Source organism: Dendropsophus ebraccatus, chromosome 4 (assembly GCF_027789765.1).
Source record: "Dendropsophus ebraccatus isolate aDenEbr1 chromosome 4, aDenEbr1.pat, whole genome shotgun sequence".
Taxonomy (NCBI): Eukaryota; Metazoa; Chordata; class Amphibia; order Anura; family Hylidae; genus Dendropsophus; species Dendropsophus ebraccatus.
The window spans coordinates 91,611,290-91,626,662 of NC_091457.1; the positions used below are offsets into that span (position 1 = coordinate 91,611,290).

General features: G+C 42.0%; 1 protein-coding gene across 1 annotated transcript in view; it reads left to right on the plus strand.

The window, feature by feature from the left end:
* The window catches only part of LONP2 (lon peptidase 2, peroxisomal), a 70,494-nt gene that overhangs the window by 20,669 nt on the left and 34,452 nt on the right, over nt 1–15,373 (plus strand). Inside the window, exons 7-8 of the mRNA XM_069966252.1 lie at nt 1,307–1,565; nt 5,968–6,109. Coding sequence (XP_069822353.1) covers nt 1,307–1,565; nt 5,968–6,109 — 401 coding nt within the window. The remainder of the gene's footprint in view (nt 1–1,306; nt 1,566–5,967; nt 6,110–15,373) is intronic.

The following is a 15,373-nucleotide window of genomic DNA, read 5'->3' on the forward strand; positions in this document are numbered from 1 at the left end:
AAATCTCCGTAATATCTTTTTTTCATCTGAGCGGCAGAAGACCCCACCTAATCCTGCATTGGGGATTGTCACAGGCCCCATTGTTCAGGACGCGACACAACAATTTCTGGAAAAGGATTTGCTTTAAGCTGTAAACTTTTTTAAAGATCAAAGGAGTCGAGTTAAATTTAAAATTAATAAAGTAACATGAAACGGAGGATCAGACAAAACCAGGCCGTGCAGAGCACTTACGTACCACCAGCACACCACTGGGATGTGAGGTGAGGGGGAAGGGCTGCGCAGACTTTGATCAGACAGACGTTTTCTGCTATATTGCGATACATGGTCCTTTACTAAACAACATGCACTGACAGACTAGAGAATGGGAAGGCAAGATCTGCGGTGGCAGGTAGACTGGTATGGTGTACAGAACTGTCCATACCTGTCTGTATAACTGACATGACGACTGTTGTTTTTTTTGTAATAGGGTTGTACTGTCGCAGTGCAATAGCAGTACATCTGAAGTGATTTAATACGGACACAAGTTCCAGCCAATGATGGGTCTAGAGGCCAGAGCTGGAAGCATCATAGTTATCTTTATGCTGTTAGTTTGGGTCATAGACATGAATGTGTTGGCCTCTGCCCAATGTTTATAAAAGAAGGAGGTGAATGTGGATGGGGCCGCAGTTTGATCATTTACCTTTAAGATCATGGTGCATAGTATTCTGCTGGGGGATCATTGGAAAGGTATTAGAAAGCATTTTACACACAAGATAAATCTGTGCATCTGTTTTACGCCACTGTGTATACAATGATTTCCTATTATGAGACTGATAGGATGAAGCCATTTCCCCTACATAAGGATGACCTCTATGAATGATGCAATGCCTTTCACCCATCTATGGATCAAAAAACTACCAAAATCTGTGGTAGCCTTCATTCCCTTCTCCAAATATGGCAGCCATTACAAATCCCCAGATGCCACATTAAAAAAAAAATATAGTACCCATAACATGTATTATATTTTTTGTGTGAGGTGTCTAGGTCCCTCTTGAACTTGTTCATTAAGTTAGTTCCATAGTCCGACTGCTCTTCCAGTAAAGAATCCCTATCCCCCATCTTTTCTCAAGCAGTGATTCCACCAATGCTGGAACCATCTGACAGAATGATAGAAAGTGATAATGAATTATAGGGACAGAAATAAGAAAATAACTGAATTATTCTCATTGGTGAATGAATATCTTCTTGCGGGCAGGCTGGTTGCTCTGCACAGCTCTTTATTGGTGTTGTAAACTTGTTCTGGCTTTTGATTTATTCCTCTCTGTAGATCGCCTGGATATCCGAGCAGCCAGAATCCTGCTGGATAATGATCACTATGCCATGGCAAAGCTGAAAAAGAGAGTCCTGGAGTATCTGGCTGTCCGTCAGCTAAAGAATAATTTAAAAGGCCCAATCCTATGCTTTGTGGGGCCTCCGGGAGTTGGGAAAACCAGTGTAGGAAGGTCTATTGCTAAGACACTGGGAAGAGAATTCCACCGAATTGCACTGGGAGGAGTTTGCGATCAATCTGACATTCGTGGACACAGGTACTGAGGCCCGGGCGTTCATCATCCACCTAATCAGAATCTATCCCCTGTGATCGCCAGGCCCTCCAGCTCCAGCAATACTACAATTCTCATTATGCCTGGCTAGACAATGCCTTAGGCTGTCCAGGCATGATTGGAACATCTGAGGGGGCCACAGGTTTGACACATTTGGTCTGACACTTACAAAGTGGGGATGCGTCCCTGCACTGTCTGATGCTGGGTTTACACGTAGCGATAATTGGCCCGATTGTACAATTAACGATTTCGAAGTAACAATTTTTTTTTTATAACGATCAGCGTTCAGACGGAACGATATATCGTACGGAAAAATTGTTTTGCGATCACTTAACTCTATCTCGCACATAGGGTAAATCGGTGAACGAAAGACCAATGACAATTTGAGAACATGTTCAAAAATCAAAATGAATGATTTCTCGCTCGTTGCTTAATCGTTCGCTGTGTTTACACGTACGATTATCGTTCGAATTCAATCGTTATCGCGCAAATTTGCACGATAATCGTTCCGTGTTTAAAGCAGCATGGGACTATCCAATGAAAGCTAGCAGGGTTAGACAGTATAAGGCTATTTAACCATCTATTACTAGTAGGAATACAGATCAATTACATAACACAGAGCTATAAGAAAAGGTAACCTAGACCATTATTTACTAACACAGGCCAGGAGAGGCCACAGTTCCTAGTTTAATGATTTTCCTCATTTCTTAAAAGCTTTGCTTTACCCTTTACAGTATGGTAATGAGATGAGAATTTCTTATGTTGAGCGTCCTCTCTGTGATCTAAGTCCTATAACTGGACAGTGGTTGATCACATGCCCCGACGTCTGCCACTTACATGAATAGTCTTGTCTGTTCACCACAATAATAGCAACAAAGAAGTGCGCTGTTCAGCTGCATGATTCCCGCCTGCTTCGTATGCTCTATTATTAAGTTGGATCTTTTTATGTCAGACCTCATGTGCCCGTCATTTGGGTTCGCGGGGAAATCAGATTTTTACATAATGCTTGAGATGTCATGTCTTATTATATGTGCTTTTTGATTCAATTTTCACCATTTAAGAGCTCTTTAATTACCATTAATTACTGGAAATATTCTTGGTTACTTCCAGGGGCTGAAACCCATACAAATATAGTCCTGGTGACAGCTAAGGGCTTATATCTAGTCTAGACACAATGGGGAAGATTTATCAAACTGGTGTAAAGTAGTAAAATCGTCTTAGTTTCCCCTATCAGATTCTACCTTTCATTTTTCAGAGAATCTGTGAGGAATAAAAGGTGGAATCTGATTGGTTGCTAGTGGTAACTAAGACAATTCTACATAATACCAGTTTGATAAATCTCCACCATTGTGTCTCTGAGGTAACAATGCTGTATTTGTAGCACACTATCAGAAGGACTACTTAGACTGGATACAGTTGTACCACATTCTAGCCTTTGGTGGATGTTTAGCCTCTGGATGTAAACAAAAATGTTCCTATTCACTTGAAACATACATATGTTTCAAGATTGAGATTGAATTTTGGAAATTGAAACACAGCATATATTGTAAAATGAAAATGAAAAAAAAAGTCATGTTACTGCAACTAGTACATCTAGGGTTAATACTGATGCTGCAGGGGAGGTTTCTTTGCAGCATCTTGTGATTTTACAATATAAACATTTTCTGTCAGTCCTGTGATGTATTATCATTTTTCATATGAGGAATTCTGCCTTGGTGATCTGGGAATCAGGCGGCATATCCTTATCTGTGTTGTATATTGTATCTATCATAGGACGTATGTTCTCCACTGCTGCAGTAGAGAAAGTATCCACCTGTTTCTACCTCCTGTACTAACATCAGTATTAACACTCACTATCCCATCCTGTCCCCGGCCTCTCTAATTTGTATTGCTGAATCTGATTAGACGTTCAGCCGTCCAGTATTGTCACCTACAGTCCATGTCCTCTGTACTAAGCAGGAACCTAAGTATTCAATGCCAAAAAAAATGATGCACCCAACAAAACTCAGCATGCTGTTATGTCTCAGGCAGATATAGTATGTAAATGATTGGATGGGAACTGTTCCCCTGCTGCCCTACAAAGAGACTCTCAGAGACTACTTTTGGGTAGTGCAAATCTTGGTTAGCGATCGCTGACTGCTAGACATGACTGTATGACACACTCATTTGCCCTGTTGGCAGACTTAAAAGGGAGCGCATCATTGGACTGAGAGAAGCCTATTGGTCTTTTCAGCTTAATGCCCACCATCAAGGCAGTTTTAACTAAGCTGTTCATTATATATCCCTACCTCTCCTGGACCATTTCCAGGCTCTTGAAAGAAGAAAATTTGGTATCATGGCACCCATTTCTTGTCTTGCGATTGACAGTCAGCCATCGTCACCCTCTTTTACAGTGGTGTGAATGAAAAACCTAGACCACTACAACCATATCATCATCATTATTATCATCATCATCATAAATATTATTTATAACCATTTATTTTTAGAGCACTCTTAGATGCAGGAAACTGGACAGAAGGGGATAAAGTACATATAGCACAAGTAAAATGAACATAAAACAGTAATGGACTTATAAAGAGGGGAAGAGGGTCTTACGTGCAAGGGCTTACTGTCAACAAGGAAGAGAAAGAAACAATAGGTGACAGAGACAGCTGGTCATCTGTGAACAGTTAAAGGGAAGCTAACAGTAGGTTAGAAGATGCACAAAATGCTGAGGATGAAGGTAATTTTCTTGCCTTCATTCTCAGTGGTGGTTTTTGCTAAATCTTCTTTAAGGGTGCGTTCACACCTACAGGATCCGCAGCAGATTTGATGGTGCAGATCTGATGCTGTATTCAGTTATTTAAATGAAATCTGCTGTGGATCTGCTGCGGATCCGCAGCAGAAAATAAGCTGCGGCTCTGGTAAGTGTGACCGTACCCTAAGGCTGCATTTACACGTTCCGGGAAGTTGTCCGTGCTCACGGATTCGTGCGCACGGACAATTTTATAGCCCATTGCTTTCTATGGGGCTATTCAGATGTTCCGTGATTTCACGGATCCGTGATCCGTTCCGTTAAAAAATAGGACATGTCATTACTCGGAACGGATGCACGGAAAGGATTCCCCATAGAAATCAATGAGATCTGTGTTTTTCACGGATGTACACGGATGTGACATCCGTGTTCATCCGTGAAAAACACGGTTGTGATGTAATCAATGTCATTTAAAATGCTGTAAGACAAATCCGTAAAAAAAATGGACACGGATACAAAACGGATGCAAAACGGACTGTTTTGCATGGATCACGGAGGTAGCTGCCGGACCACAATCACGGACCGGGAAAATCACTGAATGTGTGAATGCAGCCTAAACAATGTCTAAAGAGCGCGTTGGATGAGAGGTGGGAGGTAAACATGTTCAAGAAACTTTGAGCCAAAAGGGAGAAGCAAGATGGGTGTAGCGTCACAAAGAGGATAGATAGAGGAATGGCTTAGCATCAAACCGAAATCTAACAACTGGCAGATTTGAGCATGGAGGCCTTGTGGTGAGCATTTAAAGGGGTTATCCAGTATTAGAAAAATATTGCTGCTCTCTACCAGAAGCAGTGTCCATTCTCAGGTTGGGAGGAAAATGGCTTTGTTTTCTTATGCTTAATTGTCCCTTTAAATCCTTGCCTTTGCTGTGGACTGACACACTGTGCCAACTGTTGGTATTGTGATCTGGGGAGCCATTACATACCACATTCAATCCCCCCAAAAGTGATAACTAGTGAAGGGGCACTAACATCTCAGTGATATGTGCAGGACCTCCAGCTGGCATTTTCCAGCATAAGAATGCTCTCCCACAGCAGGGGTTTCCCAAAAATGTCTCAACCAGATTGCAACACTTGGCCTGCCCGGTCACCATGTTTATTGCTGTTATAGCAAGCCAGCTTTGTCAACCTATAGGTGTGCAGGATCCACAGGCCCAACTGTACCATCAGTGGGCAAATGTACTGCAGGAAGCTATATAGAACTTGTATGCCTCCATACCCAGCTATATCTTCTCTTTCTTGTAGGCTAGAGGTGCCCCAACAGGATTCTAGAGAATTCTTTCTTCAGTTGTAAAGTTTTCCCCAATAAACATATTGTTTAGTTGTAATTTTGTAATCGCTTACATACATCGTCATTACATTCACATCTATAAGGTTTCATTCAGTTACAGGAATTCCTTCATGGTGCCTTATGCCAATGATTGTATTTAGGAGCTTACTGTATATGTGTAAGGTCAATGAATGTACTAAATGTGATTATAAACCTTGAAATCACCTTTTCATTGCATAATAGATGTATAATGTTAGACTTGTATTATGCTGCTGTCAATAGAACACATACTGACCATTCAGCATGGTGTGCTTTCATTTACAGACGCACCTATGTGGGCAGCATGCCTGGACGTATCATCAACGGGCTAAAGATTGTTGGTGTAAACAATCCGGTTTTTCTCCTGGATGAGGTGGATAAACTTGGGAAGAGCCTTCAGGGAGACCCTGCAGCTGCACTACTAGAGGTGAGATATCCTGCACACCTCATCATGACCACAGAACACTAACAGGCTCCTTCATCGACCAACCGCCCCTGGACCTCAGCTCGCCCCATTCCTCCCCTTTGCCCCCCCCCCCCCCCCCCGACACCTTATTCCTCCCCCGGACCTCAGCCCTATGCCCGAACCTTATTCTCGCCCTCCCACCCCACCTCAGGCTGCCGCCCGACACCCCATTACCAATTCCGCCATCCAGGTTGCAGAACTACTACTCCCATCATGAATTGTCATCAGGGCATGATGGGAGTTGTAGTTATTCCTCCTGGATAGCTGCAGGTGGCAAAACTGCAACTCCCATCATGAACTGTCATCAGGGCATGTTGGGAGTAGTAGTTTTGCAACCTGCAGCCATCCAGATTTCAGAACTACAATTCCTATCATGTCCTATTGGCAGGTCATAATGGGAGTTGTAGTTCTGCAACAGATTAAAAGGTGACAGCATAGGAGGGGGTAGGCAGTGGCACAGTAGAACTACATCTCTCATCATGGTGTGTGTGTGTGGTAATATGCAGGACTACATCACATAATGGGAGGTTTTTTTTTCTCTTCTGATCAGGAAATCCTGAAGGTAAAAACTTATTACTGTCAGGAAATCCTGATGCTTTCCTGATGCTATTTGAGGCCTCCTGATCAGGATTTCCTGACAGTAAAAACTGACATGGACTTGTGATTAGGGCCTTACTGCCCCAATATACAAAAGTATAAGTACTATAGTACTGCTCCCTATGTACTGTAATTCTTGTATATAGTGACCAGAATATAACTATTATAATATTGCCATATAAGAACAAGAATGTAACTATTACAGTACTGCCCACAGTGGGCAAACTCTTTACAAGGAAGCTATGTGTACATCAGTCTCGGTCATTTCAGGTGCATATTTTTATATGTAACCTTTTGATACTTACTGACATCAGGTTTTGGCTAAGCTGTCTGTTTTTAGATTACCTGGTGGATACTGGGAGATAAGGTCTGTGACGTATGGTGGGGACAGCTTTGGACGTTCTGGTTTGTATTTGTTACTATGTTTTAGTGTCAGGAGCACCCCTTTAACATCTGGGCCAGAGAAGTAGATTTAAGTGTCATGTAAAAGTATACAACTATTATAAGAATATAGCTACTCCTAAATATCCCCAGGCTGCATAAGAAAAGAAAAAAAAACGCAGCCAGTCATGGTCTGAACAGCAATGTCTTGCTGCCCCCAGCCCAAGGAAGTGAAGTGCAGTGGAGACCGGGCACCGTGATAATATAGGCTCTGAGGGAGGTAAATAACGTTTTGAGTTTTTTTGTATTTTCTTTCTTTTATCATGCAGCTTATTTAAGGCCATATTTATCATACAGCTTATTAGGCCATTTTTATCATACAGCTTATTAGGCCATAGTTAAGTAAAAAAAAAAAAAAAAAACTTTTTCCCCAGATAAACCTTTTAAGTAAATTTAAGTGTCCCTCTGTAGGATGGTGAGCTCATGGTAGAGTATGTTCCAGATGAAAATCCCTTCACTGGCCAGATCAAGTAATGCTTATTTTTCAGTGCATACATCACACAGGTACATGGAAACATGGAGGTTGCGTTTTGGCTTTTGGCCTTCATCAGCCAAAAAGTTTTGGTTGGTCCGGGGGTGAGTGTTTAGGCCCTGACCGATCAGGGGAACAAGCCGGGAGAAGACTGTGTTCAGTGCAGTCCTCTCCTAGCTGTATGGTGTGTGATGAGCCAGACTCAAAATGATATGATAGAATCATAAAATCTATGGAGCCCAACTCTTTTCACTAACAGAGCGGCGAGCTCGTTCTCTCGATCGATCAGGGTCTGAACTTTTGACTTTTGTCTCTCAACCATGTCAGAAGTTTTTTTTATAACAGTGATACTGTTATACTGCTCTCTCTGGTATAATATAACCACTTTAATTTTGCTTCATATGTACAAAATTATAACTGCTACAATACTGCCTCCAAGTACAACAATATAACCACTATAATTCTGCTCCGTGTGCTCTATTTTAACTACTTTAATACTGCCCCCCCCCCCCCCCCCCCCCCCCGTGTGCAAGAATATAATTGCTGTAATACTGTTCCAATATGGAAAAATATTGACCTGAATAAGAAGGATATCCTCTCTGCTTTTCTTCTATTACAGAGCTGTGATTTTTTTTCTGAACTGCAGAATCCTCCTTTTACATCATAGCTAGCTGGTATCTAGGAATGGTTTGCAGATAACACATTAATAAATATATATAACCAATCATCTCGCTCCTTTAAACAAACCCCACTTTCTCGCTTCTCTTGAGTGTTGTAAAGCTGAGACTGTCTTATTTTAAGGAATTCTCTTGTGACCAACACTGTACTGCCTTTGCACATGATAGATATGTGTCTGATCACTAGGGTCCCATTACTGATACCCCTGCTGGTCACAAGAACAGAGGCTCCCTGTCCTCTGTGTGCTGCATTCCATTGAACTTTGTGGATTGGAAGAGAGAGACACATACAGCATAGGTTTATGAGACAAATGTTTCTGTAATTGGAGGGTTACCCAGTCGTGGGCAATACCAATGGTAAGTTGTGTAATTATCTACCTCAGTCCAATATTAGCTCCCCAGCTGGTCCCTGCTCATTACTTTCGAAACATGTTAACTCAGCAGAACCTTCCCACTGAGGTGGGACACCATTGTAGCCAGTGATTGGCTGAGCGAGCAGGTTCTGACAGCTTAGAAATAGGAATAATCAGAGACCATCGGGGGACCAAATGGAGCTGCATGGGTAGGTAAGAATGATATTATTTTTTTCTTTACTTCTTTACCAGTGCCCAAGCAAAATGTAAAAATAGTATTATACTAGAATGCACCATTAAAGCAGAAGTCCGGCAATTTAAAAAAAATGTCAGCCAACAGGGAAGGAACATAAGCAATAAACAATCATTGCTTAGCTCTTCCAGTGCCCACAATGCACCACGTGCCCCCTGCCAGAAGGCTTTCCCTCCACCTGAGTTCTAATGTCACGACTGGGGGGAAAATGCCTTACACTGCTGATGGATTGCACACTCAGCCAATCCGTGACTGCCACAGTGTTTTGCCCCAGTCACTGACTGGCTGAGCGAGCAGTCCATCAACCGGGTCATGTTGCGGCTGTGAAGGAGGTCCCGGAGTGGCAATCCATTCCTGCAAAGGCACGGAGAAGTGAACAATGATTGCCAACTGGACTCTTTGAATTGTGAAGATGAGTTTCTTCAACAGATACTGTAGAAATACAGATAATTGTAGCCCCTGAAATTGACTTACCAGAATGCTGGGCTAAGAAGTTATACTACACCTGCACATTATGTAGTCTAATAAACTTCTCTGATCTGGCCCTTTACGCATCTCCACAGATCCGGTGTTTCCTTGGCTGCCATTGTCTTAAGTACAGCGTGTCAGTATGCCACTTCTGACATGGGAATGGTTTTGGTAAAGAACACATGAAGTTTACAATTGAGGACACACAGGTTTCATTAGGAAGTCGGGGCTAGGAAAAGAGCAAGTAAAAGAAAATCTGCTTTTTATGGCTGAGCTTAGAAGCGGTCGTAAAGCGCAAGAAAGTGATGAGGTGCTGGAATAACAGAACTGTACGCATAAGGAGAATCCGTGCTGAGGGCAGAGGAAATCGGATCACCGTGCAGGGGATACAGTGACTCCCCTTTACATAGAATATATTTTTGGGGTTGCCATAAATCAGTGCTCCAAGGAAAGCATGGAAATACGATAAGAAAGCTGGGGCTGCAGGTTGGTGGCCAAATATTAGGGCTAAATAGAAGTTACATAATAACCATTACCAAACCCTTTTCTTTTAGGAATCCGGTTTCCTCAAGTATCTGTTATGTTCTTGGGGTGCTTCTTCAATCTTAGGAGTGTCCATTTAAAGATTCTTTTTTTTTTTTTTAAATGTTCACCACATGTGGACCAGACCCTTAAACAGATGTTATAGCTTCCATCAGAGGTGATTAAAGAGCGGATGAGGTGACCGGAGAGGATGACACATGACCTTGCAGACTCTCGGGGTGCCGTCCTCCTCCACCCCAGGGAACATTCCCGTCCCCATCTGGTTCTGATTTCGGCAGACATTTGTAGGCATCTTTGAAAGACATCTGTCCGCATCACACAGAGACATGACCAGCTTGACTCAGAAGCCGATTGATCCATAGAGAGATAGGAAATTCTGCCCTGTAGGATTGATAGACTGAGCATTTGAACACATCTGGTTCACTTTAAGTAGGTAAAAGGGACACTAACCCTGAAGTCTCTGGTCCCCATTTACTTTTCAGTTAACGTTAGTCTTTTCCTCCCTGTTACCAGCCACTTCCCACACAGATAACCCTATAATCTGCAGGTTCACATTTGTGAAAGACTGTCTGTAGTATTCCTCAGTGAAATGAGTGCAGAGAGGCGTGGAACCCTCACTGTAACCCATGGTCACTAATGTGTGTCTTCAATGCTAAGAACCTCTAGGGATCTCTACATCCATGTATCACTGATATCAGCTGCTCCTATTATAACACTGCTGTATACTTAGAGGCTGACAGTAGGTGTAGTAACCCTTCAACTGCATTGAATATCATTGCGACAGTAGAAGTGTTTGCAAATATATTTAAAGTGACTGTATAGATTAGTTTTTACTCACAGAAGCCAGATTCTGGAAAAAAAAATCTTTTTGTTTTCTGATTTGAATTTTTCTTTCATTTAAATTTTTTTGTAAATCTATTATAGAGGCAGTTACAGTATGTTGCCTGTGCTAGCTCTCTTTTAGAGCATTCTAATAGATGGTTTACAGCAAGCTCCTTGGACATAGGCACAATAGACTGGCCCAGAACCTATTCTCATAAAAAAGTGTGTAATAGGCATGCTCTTTGCATAAACTTAAAATAAAAATTGGTGGAACTGGATGATTTTAACTGAAATGATTGTTAGTTGAAATTAATCAAGAAGGATCATTTTAGCCAAACAAGGACAGACAATACACCTTTGATAACTGTCAGCCAAACAGTCGCCCGTATTGATTGCCATAGTCTGATACTGGAAGACCTCGTGTTTCTGTTGCTGCATGTTGACTGGAATAAGGGTTCTTTTACACAGGGCGATTATTGGCAAAAAGCGTTGCCAAGAATGCTCATTTGGCCAATAATTGTCCCATGTAAAAGTATCGGTGATTAGCTGAGGAGTGGGAAAATGGTAGCTCGATGGCTGATCACATCATTTGTGCAGCCCTATAAACCATTGTTGATTGGTTGCACATCTCGGCCGATAGCAATTAATTTAAATGGTCACAGGAACGATGCAGGGATCATTTATGTGGCCCGGCAGCTTGATTAGTTGTGGCGTATGAAGGCACTGTAAACGAGAACTGATCTAGCTGATTGGTGCAAATGGCTGAAGATTGTTTACTGTAGAAGGACCGTAAGACACCAGTAATCTGGGTTATTTAAAAGTGTCATTTTTTTTATTTATTTTTTTCAACTCAGTTTTATTAAAGTGTAAAACATATTACACGGTAAGACAAGTAATACAATTGTGAAATAAAAGAAGTGGAAAAAAGTCTTATGACAAGAGGAATACACATCATAAATAATGATATACACAATAAACAATAGCAAAGTTAGCATACTTGCTACCAACATAACAGTAAAACAGTACTGGAAATAGCATAATTTACGGAGAGAAGTGTGGGGTCAGACTATGTACTCATCCCTCAAGGGGAAGGTAAATCGGTTGGGGAAATCATAGTGATAGTGATCCCAGATTTTGTGAAATTTGGTGGGACAATGTCTGCAGATACAATACGTTCAGAAGAGACAACAGTACTAACTAAGGACATCCATTGCTGCTTGTCAGGAGGGCGTCTGTCGATCCATCGCAGTGCGATAGCTTTTCTAGCTAGGAAAAGAGTTATCCTGAGGAAAATACGCACATAGTGAGCCCACACTTCCTTACTGAGCAACCCGAAGAGGCACACCGTGGGGTCAAACGGCACCTGGACCTCGCAGACAGTAGACAGAATATGTACAATATCATTCCAAAAGATAACTATTTTGGGGCACACCCACACTATGTGCCAGAAATCTGCCGGGTAAAAGTGTCATATTTATAATTTAGTGCAGAGATAATCAGGGCTGATTTCTGGGTTACCACCAGCATCGACATCATGTAGCATCTACAGTAGAGCTCCAAAGTAGAGCTTTACTAGAAATAAATAGATATTGTTGACAAAACACGCAAACATGACTATTATATATGCAAACCTAGAGAGAAAGAGAAGTGGCTGCACCTCACACCCATGGCTGACACGAATGCCTCTCGCCTACATTTAAAAACCAACGGTTTTGCTATGACTTATAAATTCCTTCCAAAAAAACATCAAAGAGAATTTTTTTCTGTAGTTACTCTTCCTGCACTTAAAGATCAGCAGTGATTGCAGGTGATTTTAGTTCAGCCATTAGTGCCAACAACTTCAGAAGATTAATGGACAAAGGCAGCCGGTAGAAGCTTCGGAAACGCGTTGGTTTGATTTTTGGTCCTTCCAAGTATTGGTAGTAGGAGAGAGTCACGTCACTCTGTTCCAAAAGTCTAATGTGTCTACACTTAGACTAGATGTTTTTGTGGGAGATGGCTACTGGACAACTTCAGACCATCATAGATATACACTGATCATAATCGTCAAGTGTGAATTACTGTGAACTAAAATCAATCGCAATCCCCATGGGCAAATGGGTGAAAGAAATGGGAGAACGACGCCTGTGCACACACCTAGAAGGCAACGCATGCACATACTAACCTCAGTTAATACGTCTTAATGTAGTTACTATATTTGTTTGTTTGGAATAGCTCATAGTACTAATGATAAAGTACTATTGATGCTTGATAAAGGCCCATGTTGGACAATATAGGGCCGAAACGCGTTGCAATAAAAGAACATATACTTATTACGCCATCTACCCTTGGATGATTCCTGGCTGCACCGCTGTGTGCAAATGTGTATACTCCTGCGCTTACCGTATTCTGGTGTGGATTTGACCCTTGGTCCTGTAGTCGCCTGATTACACATCTGCATCATAGTACTATTGCCGTACTTGCTAAATTCCATATACTGGACTCTGTATATCTATTGTTTTTAACCTATATTTTTTGGTCGGGTTACTCTCAATGTCCTAGCTGCATACAAAATAAATAGCGCTAGTTTTGGCTCTACTAAGGGTTACCTTAGATAGATATTGATGCTTGAGAAAGGGGGCGGACCCCGAAACGTAGCAGCACGCTCAGTCGTCATCATACCATCTGAAGAGAGTGAGAGTCTCAGAGGAGGAATGGAGCCGGCCAAGAACTTGGCTTGAACATCTGAAACTCCTGAATCCTGCGCACTGTGGTGATGTGTTATGTTACATTTTTGTACGAGAAGTTATTTATATTGCATAAGAAAAAAGTAAAATAAGAAATTTCTGAAGAGTAAAGTGTCCTGATCATTCTATTTTTTTATGTTGGATTGACCAAGGGGAAGCGACTTGGTGCAGGACTATACACACACAGTGCGATTAGGCACATGATTTTCTAAATCTTTAAGTGATTACCTTGGATAGATAACCTAAATATAATACATAAGGGAAACAGATCACTGATCTCAGGGAGACCAGCCAAAGTTAACACTTCCAGCTGCAGGTTAAACGATCAATGCAGTGAAATCCTAAGTGCATTGCTCCCTGGGAAACATGAATAGGCAAAAAAAGAGCCTGTGTAGCCTCATTTAAGAGTCTCGAAACACAGGACTAGCCAGATATCCCTCCAGGAAGGACCAAGCATAGGGGTGGCTCATGTAAGGAGTGCCATAATACTGCAACCTATGTACAAGGATGTAACTACGATTATACTGCTGCTTTTATTTCTAAGACTATAACAACTATGATACTGCCCCTGTGTACAAGAATATAGATGCAACTGGACAACTTCCAGTTGTCCCTATACTGCCTCTATGTACAAGCTTAGAACTATTATAACACTGCCCCCATGAACAAGAATGTAACTACTGTAACATAACTATTATAATACACCTGGTCGACAAAGGGGGTGTGTCCCCGAAACGGACGTCCCAGGATGCGTCTGCACCTAACCCCTAAACCTCCCCGCTCCATGTGGACTCAATAAAGACAAGCTACACTGCATACCCTGGGTGAGTGCTCCTTCGTACATCTACCTACATACATTTGTATTTCTGCTTTCCGTTGAGTGCACCCCCAGCCAGCAGTCTTCAATCCACAGGATAGCTCCAGCCAGCGGTCCTAACCCAGACCTCCTTGCATAGGTGCTTATTAGTGTGGTGCGGGACTCTTTGCCTTACCTGATCATTAACTATTATAATACTGCCCTCTATGTACACACTTTGAATTAGGTCACTGGTACTTGGGAGCATCCATTGCTGTTGTTTTAGGGGGAGTCTTTTATATGTAACCTTTGCTATGTACTAATGTCAGGTTGTGGCTACATTGGCTGTTTAAGGACTTGGCACCAGATGATGGAATAGACTGACGGCGCTGGGTCACATTTCCTATGTTTTGGTCACAGTCTCTCTCTCTCCCTGGAATTGGGAAACTTAATCCGAGAAAGAGAGATCACGTGATCAGTCCTTGTCGTCGGAATGTCCTTAGTTTCCTGTCCTCAAAGTCATTAAGGAAAATTCTGAATTCCTTCCTGTTTGTCGCTGCTATTACACTACAGGGCCACATTTGTTCTAATTTTAGATGACCTTTAATAATTCTTCTACAAGAGACTGTTTATTATAATGGGTGGGGGAGGGGGAGCTTTTTTACATGGTTTCCCCTCGGACAGTTTGTTATAAAATATTACAGTGTGCTTTTTGTGTGCAGCGAGCACTTAGCCAGGGCTGGTGACTGCCATGTATTCATATGGAGCCAGAAAGACACTTTGATTTAATCCTTTTCACTGGACGCACGCTGCATTATAGCAGACTATATATCTTACCTATTTTTCTTGGAAGCCCCTGTTCCCCCTCTCCCCCTCCTTTTGCTGCTGCTCCATTGGAGAGGCTTTTAGCTGTGTGTTGTGAAATGCCTGGCAGGTGCTGGCACCTCCAAGTCCTGTGCAAATTACTGGACCCTTCTACCATCCTTTCTCCATAAACCAGGCTCAGGATCCAGAAGTCAAGTTAACCCTTTCTGTCTGTTATTCCTTGCATTGGCAAATTCCCAAGAAATGGCATTT